At 37.9% G+C, this 19,073-nt stretch overlaps 2 protein-coding genes across 3 annotated transcripts in view; one reads left to right on the top strand and one right to left on the bottom strand.

The window, feature by feature from the left end:
- c7orf50.S (chromosome 7 open reading frame 50 S homeolog) overlaps positions 1 to 19,073 on the bottom strand; it is a 178,755-nt gene that overhangs the window by 131,837 nt on the left and 27,845 nt on the right. The gene's annotated exons all lie outside the window — the stretch shown is intronic.
- On the top strand, positions 1,487 to 15,508 carry gper1.S (G protein-coupled estrogen receptor 1 S homeolog). Its single transcript, XM_018239145.2, has 2 exons — positions 1,487 to 2,167; positions 14,003 to 15,508. Exon 2 carries the CDS (start codon positions 14,237 to 14,239, stop codon positions 15,320 to 15,322), a length of 1,086 nt encoding a protein of 361 aa, XP_018094634.1. The 5' UTR covers positions 1,487 to 2,167; positions 14,003 to 14,236; the 3' UTR covers positions 15,323 to 15,508.

The following is a 19,073-nucleotide window of genomic DNA, read 5'->3' on the forward strand; positions in this document are numbered from 1 at the left end:
TTAACTATTTGGCACAAATTCCCTTGCATCTGTGATATTTAAAGAAAAACTATCCCCCCAAAAAATGTAGGTCTCTATAAAAAGATATTGCATGAAACAGCTCATATGTAAAACTCTGCTTCATGTAAATAAACCATTTTCATAATAATATACTTTTTTAATAGTATGTGCCATTGGGTAATCATAAATAGAAAATTGCCATTTTAAAAAATAAGGGCCACCCCATTGGATCGTACGATTCACTGTGCACAAAAACATACCAAACAAACTATACTCGTTAGGTCACATGAGCCAATTAACAGACAGAGTTCTGTCTTTTGCTTCCTCACTTCTTCCTGTTACAGTTATAGTTGTAGTATTTCTGGTCAGGTGATCTCTGAGGCAGCACACAGACCATCCCAAAATGGTGGTTTAAGGCTAGAGATTTCTAGAGGGCAAGATTTACTTAAATATACAAATCAGTTTGGCAAGATTCTTTAATATGCCACTTAATATAATGTAAACTATCTGTTGCTTAAGTGTTCATTTTGGGGGTATAGTTTTCCTTTAATTATTTATTGTTTGGGACAATATTAATATCAATTGAGATTTATATATATATATATATATATATATATATATATATATATATATATATATATATATATATATATATATATATATATATAATATATAAGGTATGCACCGAATCCACTATTTAATACCAAACCACATCCTAATTAGCATATTCAAATTAGGGGTGGGAAGGGGAAAACATTTTTTACTTGCTTGTTTTGTGATAAAGTCACTCAATTTCCCTCCCGCCCCTAATTTGCAAATGCAAATTACGATTCGGATTCGGTTCAGCTGGGCAAAAGGATTCGGGCAAATACGAATCCTGCAGAGAAAGGCCGAATCCTGTATTCGGTGCATCCCTAATATATATATATACACACACACAGATAAATAGTAAGGACAACCATGCCAAGTGCACTTTGTGACCTCTACAAGTAGTAGCTTATAGTTTCTAGGTTCCCACTCTGTAACACTGCTAAAAAGCAAAAAAGAAAAAATACAACCTTAAAATAAATTCACTATATATATATATATATATACAGAAGATCAGCACTCTCTGTAGTTTGGTGAAACTGTGTTGAATTATTTTTCAGAATATCACATCTTATCCGACGTTTCGTATTGAGAAAGGTCCCCATGTGGGACTGAAACGTCGGATAAAATGTGATATTCTGAAAAATAAATCAACACAGTTTCACCAAACTACAGAGAGTGCTGATCTTCTGTTTATATATTATCCTATTTTGGATTGTGCACCTCTGGCTTCATCCTTTGGATTGAGTGCAGGCACTGTGGGACTCTCTCTCTCTCTCTATATATATATATATATATATATATATATATATATATATATATATATATATATATATATATATATGATATACATATCATATATATGATTTTTTAGTAGATTTAAGGTATGGAGATTATTATGGAAAGATCCCTTATCTGGAAAACCCCAGGTCCTGTGCATTCTGGATGACAGGTCCCATACCTGAATTTTATTAGAGAGCTACACAAGATTTACCCTGTACATTTAGATTGGATGGTGGGATATTCAAATATAGTAGTTTTGCTTTCATCTAAGAATATGTTTTTAAGGGGGGGGGGGGGAATCCCACAAGTTTGATATCTACAGTGTATAAGGAGGGGCTGATATTTAAAACCCAAAGGCTTTGAAGCCCCTGTACTAAATCTTTTGATATGTTTATAAAGCAGATTTTGTCATTGTTAGCAGCAGGAAAAGGGTTAACAATAGCCTTTAAAGGAAGCCGGTTGAGGAACACTTCGACTAAACACAAATTAGCACAGCCCTGGGAATCTCTCAAGCACTAATCTGTTGCCAAGGACATATGGTATGAACAGTAGGCTGCTCTCACAGTCATTCTATGACCACTATACACATATATATATATAATTCTGTCTGTCGACTGTCCCACAACAGCTTTTTCCCCTCTGTTGCCCGGCTCTGGATTATTCAGATAGGTATCTTCTATGAAACACTGGTGGCGACAGGGAGTTGCACATGCCCCTGTGCGATGTCGAACAGATGTGCTCCGCTCTGCCTGGGAGAGAACCTGCCTGGAACAGGAGATGCTGCACAGCAATGAAGGTAACGTTCCCATCTGCTAATGAGACTTGTATTGGGGTTCCATTTAAGGAAAGGCATGCAATGTTTGGGATTTGGGCACAACTTGTATGTGCAACCCCCGATCTGCACAATTCTTATTACTATTTTTTTAATCAGCTTCTTTCCGGACTATAAAAGGCATCTTGCAGATCAGTGAATGCGAGGGAGAGTCTCTAATAGAGCGGGAGTAAGAAAACTCAGAGGGGGAAATTAAGTTCATTTAAAGATGATCACATTAATACCTTTGATACTATTCATGGATTAAAAGGATTAGCTATCGCTCCTGGTCTGATCCGCAGACACAACAGACTGGGATATCTTCCCCTAGCACACTCGCAGTCTTAGCACAGTTTGTTTGTTTTCCCAGCCATTCTGAATGCTAAAAACATTTGCCAGATATTGTAAGGAGTTGACTTAAATCCTTTAATCATCTAATGAGAGGCTGAAGAATGTAATTGCATCCTATTGTGTCGATTTGAGTTTCAGAACGGAGACATGGCAGAGACATGATGTCTGGCATACTGGATACAAAATAACGTTCTATTTCTTGCCACAGTGTAGAAGTCATTTTTTTTACAAAAAGGAACTGACACATGGTTCGCCTAGGCTGACTATAGATTCCCCATAGAGAAAATTAGAGGAGCAGCAGCAGAAGAGTCAGCAAAGAACCTTTCATCAGCATGGCAGTTCCCGCTCTAGTTAGACAGATAGATAAATAGACAGACAGATGATTGATAGATGTATAGATTGATAAGACAGACAGACAGCCAGATAGACAGACAGATAAATAGATAGACAGATAATGATAGATAGATGATGATGATGATAGACAGACAGACAGACGGATAGATAAGATAGATAGATAGATAGATAGATAGATAGATAGATAGATAGATAGATAGATAGATAGATAGATAGATAGATAGATAGATAGATAGATAGATAGATAGATAGATAGATAGATAGATAGATAGATAGATAGATAGATAGATTAGATAGATAGATGATAAGATAGATAGATAGATAGATAGATAGATAGATAGATAGATAGATAGATAGATAGATAGATAGATAGATAGATTTAAATATTTGATTAAAAGAGCCTATGGGAGATGTAATTTGGAACATTCTGGATAATGGGTTTCCAGATAACGGACCCCATACCTGTACTATCCAGGTGCCAGTGCAACATATACAACTATACAGCACTTGTTTTTCTCTCTGGTTCCTAGTCTTGAAACAATTCAGCAGGATCCTGAAAAGTAACTAAATAGCTACATTGTTTCAAGAGTGGCAGTGACCAGAAAAGTTCAACGTGAAGGCATAACTCTGTACATGAGTCTGGATGAGTTGGCTTTATTTGAACTCACAGGACCCTATAGTAAAAACAAGAATTATTAAGCACCTTGGCATGCATAGTGAGCAACTGATAATGTTTTGCCCTATATCTGCATTTGTATATGTGAGCATGTGCTTGCCTTATTGATTTCATTGCTACAGATGAGTAGCAATAGGGCTGCTCTGTCTCATTGCGTGACAAGCAGGTTCAAAATTATGCAACTAGCTGCCTATGTCCCGGTACAGATATAGGATCCATTAAAAAAAAAAAGTGTTCCTTATATTAATAAAACAGTACCTTATACTTGCTCCCAACTAAGATTGCATCCTTACTGGATGCAATACCAGCCTACTGGGTTTATGTAATGTTTAAATGATTTTTAGTAGCCTTTTAAGGTATGGAGATCCAAATTACTTATCCGGAAAACCCCGGGTCATTCTGGATAACAGGTCCCTTAACTGTATTGATAAATTTTAGGTTTCATGCACACTTTCAGCCCATGAAGATAATAACATACCCAACAACGATCTACGAAAGGTCATGTAAGGCTCACACTACGTTGGTGAAGGGGATTGGGATGAATGAAAATTCAGCCCATCTGGCTTGGGGAACAATTGCTGGAAGTCTGCAGATTTCAGTAGGTTCAAAGAATAAGAAAATATCATCACTGCATCTATATAGGATTCACTGTACTTTCCTTTGCCAAGTAACAATACCACAGAGGTGTTCCTTAAATACTTTCCTGCCTAATAACAGTAAGTGATGCCCATATAATTCTGTTCATGCTTAGCAAAACCATTTCTTCTTTTTTTTTTTTTTTTTTTTTTTAACGTCTAGTTTAAAATGATAAATTGCCTTGCAAATACTGAAAATGGATAATAAAGCTTTTTGGGAGGGATCTCTTTGCTGACAAAAAATATGATTCTGAGAAACCTTACATTTAACATTATAAGTGACTTTTAAAAATGTAACTTATTAAAAGCAGTATTCGCCTGCCCCTTTCTGTTGTCCGCACTGCTGGTTCTGACTCTTGAAACAATGACAGCTGCTAAACAAACGAAGAAGCATGCAAGGCACTGTAGGCATTGGAGTAATGACTGAGGAGAGCTGGCTTCTGGTACCCAGCAGAACACACACAGAGCCTCTGTTAGGAGCACACACAGACATCTATTTAACTATTGTTCTCAGAACCTGTGCAAAACAAAAAGTCAATTATTGTCCTACCCTGCAATGCAACAGGCAGTATAATAGCAGCAATGACAATGAATATCTCTTATTACCTGTTGTGTTTGATAGAATAACATATGCAGCATCACTGCAAGCTTTACAAACTAAACCACATTTAATTAGTTGTAGGACTGGGAACTTTTGGGAGCATTTTTTACATTTTGTTTTCGGACTGTCGCATTGAGCCTTAGAATGTGTGCAGACGTGAGCTATAAATTACTTTCATTGTAATCCAAATACACCAGTTTAATAACCAGGAAGATCCTGAACACCTTTGTTTCTGACACAACTGTGTTTATTGAATAGATGATAAAAACAGTGAGAGGGAGAGATAAACGTAATTACCCTTTCAGTTCATAAAGATTGCCAGAGGCAAGTGAATTATGAGCACAGATGAGCCAATCAAAAACCAAACCCATCCACTAATGAACAACCCGGCACATAAAATAGATTGATTGGAGATGACCTGAGACAATCATTTATTTATGAATGTTGCCTACATTCCGTTTTACGTATACAGTATTCATGCAAAACAATCACTTATCCTTGCCTTTAACTGATCTGTTGTCTGTCATTCCACCCTACTGGGATTCCTGACTCACAGACTGTGTTTTGGTTTTACATGATGAAATTAAAATTGACTGAGACCCTTCACTATATCATACCTATGAAATGTTGTAAATAACCCATTTTTATCAAACTTTTAGGGCATCTTGTGACTGTGGGCAGAAACTAATAGATATTATAAGATAGATATTTTAAAGGAGTTGCACACCTTTTGAGTCATTTTTGAGTTATTTAGCTTTTTATTTAGCAGCTATACAGTTTGAAATTTCAGCGATCTGGTTGTTAGGGTCCAAATTACCCAAGCAACTATGCATCAATATGAATAAGAAACTGAAATATGAATAAGAGAGGCACTGAATAGAAAGATGAGTAATACAAAGCAGCAATAACTAAAAATTTTAAGTCTTATTAAGCATTTGTATTAGTTGGAGTCAGTGACCCCCATTTGAAAGCTGGAAATAATCAGAAGAAATAATAATCAACGCCAATTGAAAAATTGCTTAGAATTAGCCATTCTATAGAAAACTAAAACCACCCCTTTAATATTTTACTGGATATTCCCTAGTTTGGTTTTTAGAAAGTGTTTAAAACAGTAGACTTATCACTTTAGTTGTAAAGGTGTTCTTTGTTCTTAAAGGGATACTGTCATGGGAAAACATGTTTATTTCAAAAAGCATCAGTTTTGAATTCTGCACTGAAAATCAATTCTCAAAAGAGCAAACAGATTTCTTTTATATTCAATTTTGAAATTACATGGGCCTAGACATATTGTCAGTTTCCCAGTTGCCCCGGTCATGTGACTTGTGACTGCACTTTAGGATGGAACTAATTTCTGGCAGGCTGTTATTTCTTCTATTTAATGTAACTGAATCAGTCTCCGTGGGACTTGGCTTTTACTATTGAGTATTGTTCTTAGATCTACCAGGGAGCGGTTATCTTGTGTTAGGGAGCTGCTATCTGGTTACCTTCCCATTGTTCTTTTGTTAGGCTGCTGGGGGAAAGGGGAGGGGGGTGATATCACTCCAACTTACAGTACAGCAGTAAAGAGTGATTGAAGTTTATCAGAGCACAAGTCACATGACTTGGGGCAGCTGGGAAATTGACAATATGTCTAGCCCCATGTCAGATTTCAAAATTGAATATAAAAAAATCTGTTGAAAAATGGATTTCAGTGCAGAATTCTGCTGGAGCAGCACTATTAACTCATGCGTTTTGGAAAAAACATGTTTTCCCATGACAGTATCCCTAAAACAAAAACACAGCGGGTTATATTAGAGTTGGAGCTGTTAACTAACAATGAGCAAACTATATCAAAGTGCTACATTTGTGCAGTACAGTATAAATGGAGCTTGCTCTAGTGGTTAGCTGCTGAAGTGTTTGCTCTTTAAGTTTGTTCTCTATAAGCTGAGTTACAAACACAGGCGTTTCAAACAAGAGGAGGTTCAAACTAGGACAAAAGTTTGTTCTAAACCCTAATTTATTCCAGTTTTTGATCTGTAGCTGGGATAATGAGTGTTAGCAAGGTTAAGGGTGGTGGCAGACAGGGAGATTAGTCGCCCAGCTAAGAATTCCAAACTGCTAACCTCAGCCTAAGTGTTACCCAGGGCAACTGCTTACTTACCCCTTGGTGCAGATTCAGGAGTTCATGTTCGGAAATCTTCGTAATGAGACTGACAAAATTAAATGTAAATTACAAAAGTAGTAACCTCCGCTGTATGCTGGCTAATGCAAAAAGTTTGTCAGGTAAAATGGGAGAGCTAGAGTTAATTGCATGCTCTAAAAATTATTATATTATTGGTATCACGGAGACCTGGTGGGATGAAACATCACTGGGCTGTGAATTTAAATGGTTACACCCTTTTTAGGAGGGATAGAGGGATTAAAAAAGGTAGAGGAGTGTGTTTGTATGTAAAGCCTGAATTAAAGTCATGCACTAAAGAAATATTCATTGATGGCACTGGGGAGGGGGTGGAATCACTATAGGTAGAGATTTCGACTGGGCAAAAGGTTACAAAGAAAATGTTCATTGGTGTATGCTGCAAACCACCTTTTGTAAGTGACGAGTATGAAGCCCAACTACTTTTACAAATAGAAGCAGCTTCACAACTAGGCCAATTTATTATTATGGGTGACTTTTAATTATCCAGACATTGACTGGGGTAATGGGTTTGCCAAGTCAGAAAAAGCTAGTAGGTTTGTAAATATGCTGAATTTTTATTTTTAATTAATATGCAACTTTTTATTTCAGCTCGTTCAAGAACCAACTAGGAATCAGTATTTTTTTTGATCTTCTACTAACTAATAATACCAAATTCATCTCTAGCATTTGTGTGGGTGAGCATTTAAAAAATGGTGATCATAACAAGGACTCCTTTGAGATTATGTTGCAAAAAGGGGGAAACAGTGTTAAGGAAGTTAGGGGTTATGTCACAGAGAATAAACCAATTACATATGGCTGCCTTAAGAAATCTTTTCCTTGCTTCCAAAACCACAAGCCTCAATTTTCTACAGTGTCACTATGTGCCTCTCTACTATTATTCCTTACACTTTCCTGTTCCTCTTCCTCATCACATGGCACTTATATTCTTCTTTCTCTTTTTCTCTCTGTTCCTGGCATTGTCTCCCTCAAAATGCTACAACTGACAACTTGCTGATTGGAGGAGAATCAAATTGGCTTTCTCATAACATTTCATTTTGATTCTGATATATTTACTGATATCTGATTTTCATGAAGAAAAGGTTCTATTGACATTTGTTTTATAATTGTGTAGTTATCTTTAAAGAGTTTGTTCACCTATAAACACTTTTTTCAGTTCAGTTGGTTTCATTGTTCACCAGAAATAAAGACTTTTTGCAATTACTATCTATTTTCTATTTGTGGTCGTTTATTTAATATTGAAGTGTAAAGTTAAATTTTTTACCTTCTTAAACTAATCTGGAGTGGGGGTCGCCGACTCTGTAACTGTTCTAAATTGATATATTTAATTGATACATTTGGTATCTTTGTCCCTGCTGAGCAGAATCCCTGTGTTTCATTAAAGGCAGCTGTTAGAATTGATACAATAGTTGCTCATATTCCAAAGAAATGTATTAACTAATTGTATCAACTAAATGTAGAAAATTGTAACAGTTCAGAATCTTCCTGGATCACTGAGCTGCCAGACTGAGACACCTGAGACAGGAACAATATAAACTTTAAACTTAAATTTTGGAAAAACGATAAAAAATAAAAAGCAATTGAAAAAAAGTATTTGGAAGGTGAACAACCCCTTTAAACCTTTGGTAAAAAGACTGAGGAATGTGAAGGATATGTCAAATTTGGTTATGTTCCCTATACACCATGTTGTTGCTCACAAATTTTGAGACCACGGATTGTGGTGTACTTATTATGTTTGAAAACATATCATGTAGCATTTATTTGGACCCAGGCACCTTTCTGTACAATAAATCATCTTTACTCGCACAGTCAAAAAGAAATTAGATGAAACTATGAATTTAAGCCTGAATGCTTACCATCACCTCCAAATATCATATGCTTACAACTCTTACAAAGAATGTAGGCAAAGCAGCTATATAAGTAGAGGTATCATCAGTGCATTCTGCAAATTCAGCCATTTCCCCAGCAATGCCTCCATAGCCCATGTAGTACATTTTTAAGCTTTAGTTGGCCTTTTAGTACACTGCAGAAAACAGAAACCCAAACACTATCCAATCTCAATAATGCACACGACACACAAAACGTATAAAAATAAAATGCAGTTATTTTTATTCAGCGTACATTTTGGGTCTCAGCCTTTTTAATTAAGCACCCAAAGTATGTTGTGAATAAAAGTAACCGTATGTTTGACACCGTCCCTATAGCACACTACACAATACTAGTGCCCCAACTCCTAGACAGCACCAAACACCCTGCAGAATTCTCATAATCCTTCAATACACTGTGACACACCGAGTGTGAGTTTATATGTAGTCTGTAATAAAAATACTAAGCCTGCTGAAAAATTATGGAGAGACATTGTTTACAGATGTTATAATGTTAATAAACAGAAATAAGGATAGGGTTATGGGGTACTGAACAGGTTATTATTGAAATCAACAGAGGAGCAGTAATTAGGAAACCTTTGCCAACGAAGAATGAGCGTGAGTTATATAGATTGACTGAAACAGTCATGAGTAATACCGACCCTCCAGACATTGATAAACATCAAGGGTTATAAAGGTTATAAGACAAATGACAAAATTATAATATACTGGATTTTATATATTTTGTTATATATAATTACTCACTAAAAAAATAATACAGCTCCTATTTCAGGTGAATTATTTGTCCACAAAAGGGCTGCAAAAGACAATTATATCCACTTTGTTGTGCCTAATCTATCTGAGAAAAAATAGCAAGAGGCTCGTTTACTGACACAATACAGAGTGCAACATTTTTCTTTTGAATTGTAGCATAATAATAATAACTAGTAGATCAAGATGTTGGCTTCTTCAAAGCCAACATAATAATTCCTTAGATTGGCTGGTCCGGATCCAGACTAATGGTAATTACAGGGTCCCCATCTATCAATGCATCTACTTAAAGGCACAGTAACACCAAAAAGATCAAAGTATTTTAAAGTAAATAAATTATCATGTACTGGTTGCCCTGCACTGGTACAATTGGTGTGTTTGCTTTAGGAACATTACTGTAGTTTACATAAAAAAGCTGTTGTGTGGGCATGGGGCAACCATGCAAGGAGGAATGGCTCAGTTTACTTAACAGATAAGCTCTGTAGAGTATAATGGTGTTCTACAGTGTTTATCTTTTATCCCCATTTAGACTTCCATTGCTACACCGTAGGGTTTCTGAAGCAAACAGATCAGGTTTACCAGTGCAGGGCAACAGTACATTATATTTTATTTACTGTAAAACACTTTGTCATTTGCCAGAAGTTGCAAAGTGGCATGCAAATACTTTTCTGAATAGCGTTGATGTGCACTTGCTCTGGTGTTTATAAATGAGCCTTATGCATATGGAGCAAAGATGAAACCTTTGGTGGGACAAGCAGGGTCATTATTCACGTTATCCATCTAACATATAGTAAAGATCGGAGTACTGGCTTAACTGTAAATAACTAGAGAGTCTGTAAATACTTCAGCAGCACTCCGATTGTGGTGAAAAAATTGGTACTTTATTCGTGCCTCAAGCTAAGCGACGTTTCGTGCTTTTCCAGCCCTTTATCAAGCTGGAAAAGCTCGAAACGTCGCTTAGCTTGAGGCACGAATAAAGTACCAATTTTTTCACCACAATCGGAGTGCTGCTGAAGTATTTTCTTGTACGTGAACCAGACCTGGGCAGACAGGGTCACAGACGGCACCTGACGCTGCAAAGAGCGGTGAGAGTGTGTGTGTAGCACTATTTTGTGTTTTTTAGAGAGTCTGTAAAATAATGTATAGGATCACAGTTTTTATACAGGACGTTATGCAGCATTTTACATTGATTTATGACAAAAATAGGATCAGAGGGCCCTCCTAAAAAGAGCTTACAATCTAAAGATGTCTCAGTTAGTAATCTGTTTAGTACAGAACAAAGATATGCTTGCCTATTTGGTTTTTATTTGAAGATTAAATTATACATACAGACTGTTAGTATTAATAAATATTTACATAGAGCCAACATTCAGGGCTGTATTTATATAACTTATATCATTTTTGTAATAATTAAAAAAAAATCCCCAGCACAAGGCACATTGTAGCATGTCACCGATGTGAGTGATGTCACTTCTAGACGATAGGGGCGCACTAAGATCTGGTGCCTAGGGTGGCACCAGACCTAAATACAGTGCTGCAACATGTTTTGCAGAACTGCAACAACATAAATAGGGGTTATACATAAATCATACAAATTAGGCAAAATACAAGGGGTATTTAAAGGTCCTGCTTATTAACCTGCTGATTAACCCTTTGCCAGTCTTTGACATACTACATTGTCAACAGGGGAAGTGACAAACACTTTGCCTAGCAAATGGCCAATTTTTAGCAACATTTTTATTGGTGCTCATTTTATGTTTCTTATTATTTTCTTTCCTATTATAAATTTCTCCAGCTTTCAAAAAACCCAAAAAACTACTGCTCTGTGAGGCTACAATTTTATTGTTGTTACTCTTTATTACTTTTCTTTCTATTCAGCCCCTCTTATATTCATCTTCCATTCTCTCATTCAAACCATTTGGACCCTAGCAACCAGACAGCTGCTGAAATTCCAAACTGGAAAGCTGCCCTACACAAAGCAAAACCACAAATAAATAATAAAGAATACCAATTGAACACTATACTAAAACCCTTTAATTTATAACAAACAATGGTTATATAATTAAAATAGGACCAGAGGTCTCTGCTCACAAGAGCTTTTTCTCTCTCTCATACATTTTTATGCTCTATATAATATTCATCCATATACCCTGAAGTATATTTTAGCAACATCTCACTTGCAGATTGTAAGAAATATATGAAAATGCTTCTACAAACTGGATATATAAAAAGTAAACACCACTTCCATTTTGGGTTTAAAGGTGGCCATACACGGGCCGATAAAAGCTGCCGACAGACCGTGTCGGCAGCTTATTGGCCCGTGTATGGGGGCCCCCGACGGGCTTCCCCGATCGAGATCTGGCCGAAAGTCGGCCAGATCTCGATCGGATGGGATTAAAAATCCCGTCGGATCGCGGCCGCATCTGTTCGTTGATGCGGTCCCGCGATCCGACCGCCCGTTTGGAGAACGCTAGGATCCGATCGTTGGGCCCTAGGGCCCACGATCGGATCAGCCCGATATTGCCCACCTCAAGGTGGGCATATCGGAGGGAGATCCGCTCGTTTGGCGACATCGCCAAACGAGCGGATCTATCCGTGTATGGCCACCTTAACACATTAACCTTGCTTTTGTAGAATCAGTTGAGACCCTTGAAAAGCTATCTCTAGGCAAATAAAATGTGACCCCCTAGGGCTGAGAGGGTTAAAGATTAAATAATGAGTTTATATTGTTCAACAGTGAGGCAAAAAGAAAGAAAGTTGCAGTGGAGACAAGGAAGCAGGCCAATGTAAATACAAAGGGATAAAATGATTGAAATGAACTGGGCTGAACTAAACAGAATTGTTTTGAAAATCAGGAGGGGGTATTTAAAGTGGTTCTTCAGTTCAAAAAGCTCCTCCAGCTCCCATGCCATTTTAATGAGATGTTATTATATTTCATTTAATGATGCGGGGAGGGAGGGGAACCTGATTCTATATGTAGTTCAACAATGGCTGGAGAGACTGATGTAAAATACAGGTGTGGGACCTGTTATCCTGAATACTTGGGACCTGGGGTTTTCCAGATAAGGGTTCTTTCTCTAATTTGGCTCTGCATAACTTAAAGGAGAACTAAACCCCCACGATGTTAAGTCCCCACTGGTCCCCCTCTCTGCGCAGTCTTACCCCAGAATTCTGTTCCCTCTAGAAATAGCGACCGCACAGGCAGAGTGAGCACAGCGGAGCTCACGGGCGCCGTGTCTTCTTCCTCCCCTTTGGCAATTTCCTTCTCTTTCCGCAAATGCAAAATTGTAGAGGACCGGAAGATTGCCCCAACTGTGAATGCGCCATTACTCTGACTTCATGAAGATTGCTGAAGAGAAGAAGATGGCGCACTTGAGCTACGCTGTGCTCACTCTGCATGTGCGGTTACTATTTCAAGATGGGTCAGAATTCTGTGGTAAGACTGTGCAGAGGGGAGGCAGGGAGGGGGACAAGTGGGGACTTAACATTGCGGGGGGTTTAGTTCTCCTTTAAGTCTATTACAAAGTCATTTAAAGATTAATTAACCCTAATAGGATTGTTTTGTCTCATAAAAGGGTTAATTATATCTTAGTTGGGATCAAGCACAAGATACTGCTTTATTATAGCATTCCTTGTGTTTAAGTGCATTGGTAAATTAAGGTCCTATAGGACAATAAGCAGTTGCTCTATACCTCCACAAAAAGCACGCTACATTTCATTGTGCACAAATGATTCTGCTTGGTCTGCTGAGGCAACAAGGGTTAATTTGGTGAGAAACACTGGAACTGTTCTTGGCCACTTCTCGGCTCTTGAGCTTCATAGAATTTTTTGTATGCACCTGCATGGCATATCTAATCATAGTGCTCCCTTAAAAGTAATTTTTTTTAATAAACACATGTAAATGAACTGTATTATTAACATGAATTTGAATTTATATTCAGAAAAAAAGTACTGTAGAACCAGTTCCTTCAATATTTGATTTCTGCACCAACATTTACAGCCTTTGTAGCTGTGCATCTCAGGGTTAAACAATGCCTCAAACTAGTTCAAATGGCCTGTAGTAAAATGACCATTACAGACTTACATTTTTCTGACATAAAAGTGATTTGCAGCGCCTCTACTGACATAACTCTTATAATGGTCTCTTTAGTGGATGATGGTCTCAGAAGCCATCATTCCCTAAAGGCACTCTGAATATGGGGTGCTATGCTGGGTTTTCTAGTACTCTTTCTCGCTACAAATGCTGTTCTGTAGTGATCCACATGATGCAGAGCCAGGCATATTATAGCAGTCCCAGTGAAGACAGCTTTGATCACCTATTGGCCATCTAGAGGCAAAAGAGGCACATGTTAGATTCACAAAAAAAATAACCTAACACTTTTGTTTTCCAGTTTCAATTTGAAGATTGCAAAAGACTGAAAATATGAATACTAAGGATTTGCTGCTAGCAGTCTTGAAAATGGAAATGCAGTCAAACAAGAAACTACACTTTATGGCCTCTAAAGATTCTGTTCCTTAGACTGAACAACTGAAGACATCATGTACCAATGGAGTTGCAGCTACAGTAACATGCACTTAGTCCAATAGGAGATCAAAAAGCACCTTAATATTTTTTCCTTCTCACTATGGATAGTTACAACAAAGGGCTGGAATCCATTATGTGCAACGTAACATTCCTGCAAATGAAAGCATACAACAGTTGCAACGAAAGTTTGGCTGAAGATGGGATCTCAGAGGTCAACAGACACTACCTTATAGGACTTGTCTTATCCTGCCTTTATACTATTTTACTGTTTCCTATTGGCTTCATAGGCAACATAATGATCTTAGTAGTGAATATCAGTTTCCGGGAGAAGATGACCATTCCCGACCTGTACTTTATCAATTTGGCTGCTGCCGATCTCATCTTGGTCGCAGACTCCCTCATTGAAGTATTTAATCTCAACGAGAAGTACTATGACATAACAATACTCTGCACCTTCATGTCTCTTTTCCTACAGATTAATATGTACAGCAGCATATTCTTCCTCACCTGGATGAGTTTTGACAGGTACATTGCACTGACGAAAGTGATGAAATCCAACCTCTTCCGGACAAAGATGCATGCTCGACTGAGCTGCGGCCTGATTTGGATGGCGTCTATATCGGCCACACTGCTGCCATTCACTGCTGTACAAGTGCAGCACACAGAGGACGTGCATTTCTGTTTTGCCGATGTGAAAGAAATCCAATGGCTAGAAATTACTTTGGGGTTTATCATTCCCTTTGCTATTATTGGCCTGTGCTATTCGTTAATTTTCCGAGTGCTGATAAGGGCGCACAAGCATAGATGCATGCGGCCTCGACGGCAAAAGGCTCTCAGGATGATTGTAATAGTCGTCCTTGTATTTTTCATTTGCTGGCTGCCAGAAAATGTTTTCATTAGCATCAGCTTACTTCAGAGCGAGAATGAGGAGCAGACACATAATCACTCCTTCAGGCACAACCACCCACTCACAGGTCACATTGTAAACCTTGCAGCGTTCTCCAACAGTTGCTTGAACCCTCTCATTTACAGCTTCTTAGGGGAGACTTTCAGAGACAAGCTTCGGCTTTACATCAAAGGCAAAAAGAGCATGGCGGCCTTCAACAGGTTCTGCCAGACCTCTGTGAAATCAGTCATTCCGGAAAGTTCTGATCACTCGGAGGCTAAATACATCACTGGCGTATAAATGAATGAGACTTGTAGCAGGCTGGACTGTTTCTGAATTATCCGAAGGCACTTTTCTATTTTTACCAACTATGATTGTGAATGATTTTTTTGCATGATTGGATACTTTCAACATGCTAAATGAAGCACTGTGTGCTCAAAATTGTGTCAAATGAACAATAAAATCAGAAAACATGTAGCTGTACTGTGATAAAGCCATGTTTTATAATGAAAGGATCTAAATGTTTAGGCTTCACCTAACCATAAATGTTAGAGGATTTGTTTGCAAATAAAGCTAGCTTGGGTTGGGCTGTTCATGTCCGTGAAACTGCGCCTAATGTTGTGGTAGCCTCTCCCACACCCAATGAGCTTCATTTATCCTCATATCCTTAGAAGCTACAGCGGCTGTAAAATCACCATCTATAAAAATATTGTTTGGACTAGCAGTTTTATAGAGGAAATGTTGCTCAAATATTGCCATTGTAATTTACAGTATCCTTAGGAGAAAATTATTTGAGCCATTTCTCCCTACCAAATGACAAAAAAAAAAAAACAACATATTTTAAATAAAGATCACATAAAGACATTTTTACAAACATATTTTGCAATGTTTTTTTTAAATAAATACATCTGCTGTGAGGTCAGTGTTGTACAGTACATAAATATGGCAATACTTTTCCTTTTTAGTCCCATATCTTCCATTTGCATTGTCCAGGTAACGGAGGTAGTTGGAAGATAAATAATGCTAATGAAACCTAGGGTAATAAATCACTTTCCCACATGGCATGATCTTATGCCGGAAGCACAATGCCCAGAACACATGAAATCATTGCCCTTTATATATCATTTTATATATCATTCTATATATCATTGCCCTTTATATGTTTCCAGTGTATAAGCAAGCCAATGCTGAAAACGGTTGAAAAGCCAATGAAAGACATAGAAATATATATCTACAGGCAAGGAAACTTTTCATTAACGGGAAAAACTTTCTTATTGCTATTTTTAGGCAAATTTGAACAGGAAAAACCACGTAAAACTCTTTAACCTTTCAACTAAACAAATCGCCTTTTTGATTAATTTATGCCTCAGCTAGTGTTCAGAGTTAAATTAGCAGACTCAGGCTCACAGACACGTTCTGAAGGAAACAAGCTTTCTATCAAGTATAAAAACATGGCATATTAACTTTAAAGGAAAACTATACCCCCAAATAATGTAGGTCTCTATAGAAGGATATTGCATAAAACAGCTCATATGAAAAACCCTGCTTAATGTAAATAAACCATTTTCATAATAATATACTTTTCTAGTAGTATGTGCCATTGGGTAATCATAAATAGAAAATTGGCATTTAAAAAAAAAAAAAAAGGGCCCCCCTTAGAAAAAAAAATAAGCCCCCCCCCACCGGTAATTGTACGATTCACTGTGCACACAAACAAACCAAACAAACTATACTTGTTAGGGTAAGGCCACACTAAGCGATAGTGCGGCGATTTGACTCGCGGCGACTTTTCGCCGCGACTTTTAATCCGCAATCGCTGGCGAAACTTTGGCGCTGGCGTCTATGGGGAATCGCGCAAAATCGCCAGCGTAAAAACACACGCGGCGATCTTTTTTCTATTGTCGCTCGAAATCGCCTAGCGAGGCGATTTCGAGCGACAATAGAAAAAAGATCGCCGCGTGTGTTTTTACGCAGCGATTCCCCATAGACGCCAGCGTCAAAGTTTCGCCTGCGATTGCCGTTTAAAAGTCGCGGCGAAAAGTCGCGGCGAGTCAAATCGCCGCGCTATCGCTTAGTGTGGCCTTACCCTTAGGTCACATGAGCCAATTAACAGAGCGGGTTCTGTCTTTTGCTTCCACACTTCTTCCTGTTACAGTTGGAGTTGTAGTATTTCTGGTCAGGTGATCTCTGAGGCAACACACAGACCATCACAAAATGGGGGTTCAAGGCAAGAGATGTAAAAGGGCAATATTTACTTAAATTTATATATTCCAGTTTAGTAAGATTTTTTTAATATGCCACTTAATATGATATAAACTATCTTTTGCTTAAGTATTAATTTTGGGGGTATAGTTTTCCTTTAATCCTTAAAAGTATAACACCAACACACACAATGCAGTGCTTTACAGGGATTTAATTAAACATATCCTTGGAAAATGATTTCTACTACTCTGGTTGGGGGAAACAATATTGTTTTGGCCAGAAAATGCTCCTAGGTGTGGGAGTCCATTTTGTAACTATTTTTGTCTCCAGCTTGCTCATTATGGCATGTATGTGTGATATTGTCCATCAGCGGAGGAATCCCCTGATCTTACTTCACACACATGTACAGAATAAAAAAAGTCAGGAGACTTAAGGTGGCCATACACGGGCAGATTAAAGCTGCCGATATTGGTCCTTTAGTCCGATTTGGCATCTTATCTGCCCATGTGTGGGGGCCCCCCAGGTCCAACCGATCAATATGAGGCCAAAAATCGGGCAGATATCAACTGGTCAAGTTTGATCTTTTGTACAATCCAGGACCGCATTGGCTAGTTGATGCAATCCTGTGACCCGTCGGAGCCCATAAGTAGTATCGTAATCCGATCGTTCAGCCCCAGGGCGGAAGTCCGGAATCATCCGATATCGCCCAGCCGTTAGTGGGCATATCGGGTCAAGATCCGCTCGTTTGCAAACGAGCAACAAACAAGCATCCCTAAAAAAAGTAGTTTTATCGTTAATATGATTTCCTAAATCAAATTACTCTGGGGCATGAGACTACCCAGAATACAAGTTTTTGGAACAACTGAAATTAACGAACTCCTATTAAATAATCCTTATGTCATCAGTTTTCTAGAACTGCACACACGCTGCTCTGAATACAGTCTAAAAGCTATACAGAATAGTGACAAATCGACTGCTTGGTGATACTGGAATTTCCCGAGGACTATGTGTTCCCTTTATACAAAGAGGATAATACAGGCAAATGTTTAATGAGATCACCATACAAGGGCAGGAATGGGGAACACAACAAATCATATGATTTATTTCTTACACATCGTTGCTGCTGTGTGTGACCGCAGAACAGTTGCCCCTTTGTGCAATACCCTGTATTAAGGCCTTTTACCCTGGCACTCCAGAGCAGACAATCACAATGCAATTTGCTCAGGTACAATTTACGCTACAAGTATGGGACCTGTTACCCAAAATGCTTGGGACTTGGGGTATTCAGGATAACCGGTCTTTCCGTAATTAGGATCTCCATACTTTAAATCTTTTAAAGAATCATTTAAACATGAAATAAACTCAATAGGCTTATTTTGCCTCCAATAAGGATTAATTATATGTTAGTTGGAATCAATTTCAAGGTACTGGGGGAAAAATCACGTTCAAAATGTTTAATTTATTAACAGGGTTCATGGGAGATGGTCTTCTTGTAATTTGGAGCTTTTTCATAATGGAAACTATGGAACAATGGAAATAATAACTGCATATATTTATATTACAATGGAACCCCCATTTTATGTTTTTAATGGAACCAGAAAAAATGGTGTAAAATCCATGAAAAATTAAGATCGGGGAAATGTATTATGCATAATGGTGAGACCACTAATAAAGATTGTGTAAAATAAGGGGAAATTTAAAATCAGGAGTTGTAAAATTAAGCTTTTACTGTATAATTGAAAATTTTATGGACAATGGCATTTCAATATACTGAAAAGAGCGATGCACAATATCTGCAAGTACAGGTATAGTAAATGCTGGGGACCTGGGGTTTTCCGGATAAGGGATC

The sequence above is a fragment of the Xenopus laevis genome, chromosome 9_10S (genome assembly GCF_017654675.1).
Source record: "Xenopus laevis strain J_2021 chromosome 9_10S, Xenopus_laevis_v10.1, whole genome shotgun sequence".
Taxonomy (NCBI): Eukaryota; Metazoa; Chordata; class Amphibia; order Anura; family Pipidae; genus Xenopus; species Xenopus laevis.

Bases quoted from the DNA above. Each gene is read 5' to 3' on its own strand.
- gper1.S (XM_018239145.2), top strand. From the start codon at position 14,237: ATGGATAGTTACAACAAAGGGCTGGAATCCATTATGTGCAACGTAACA.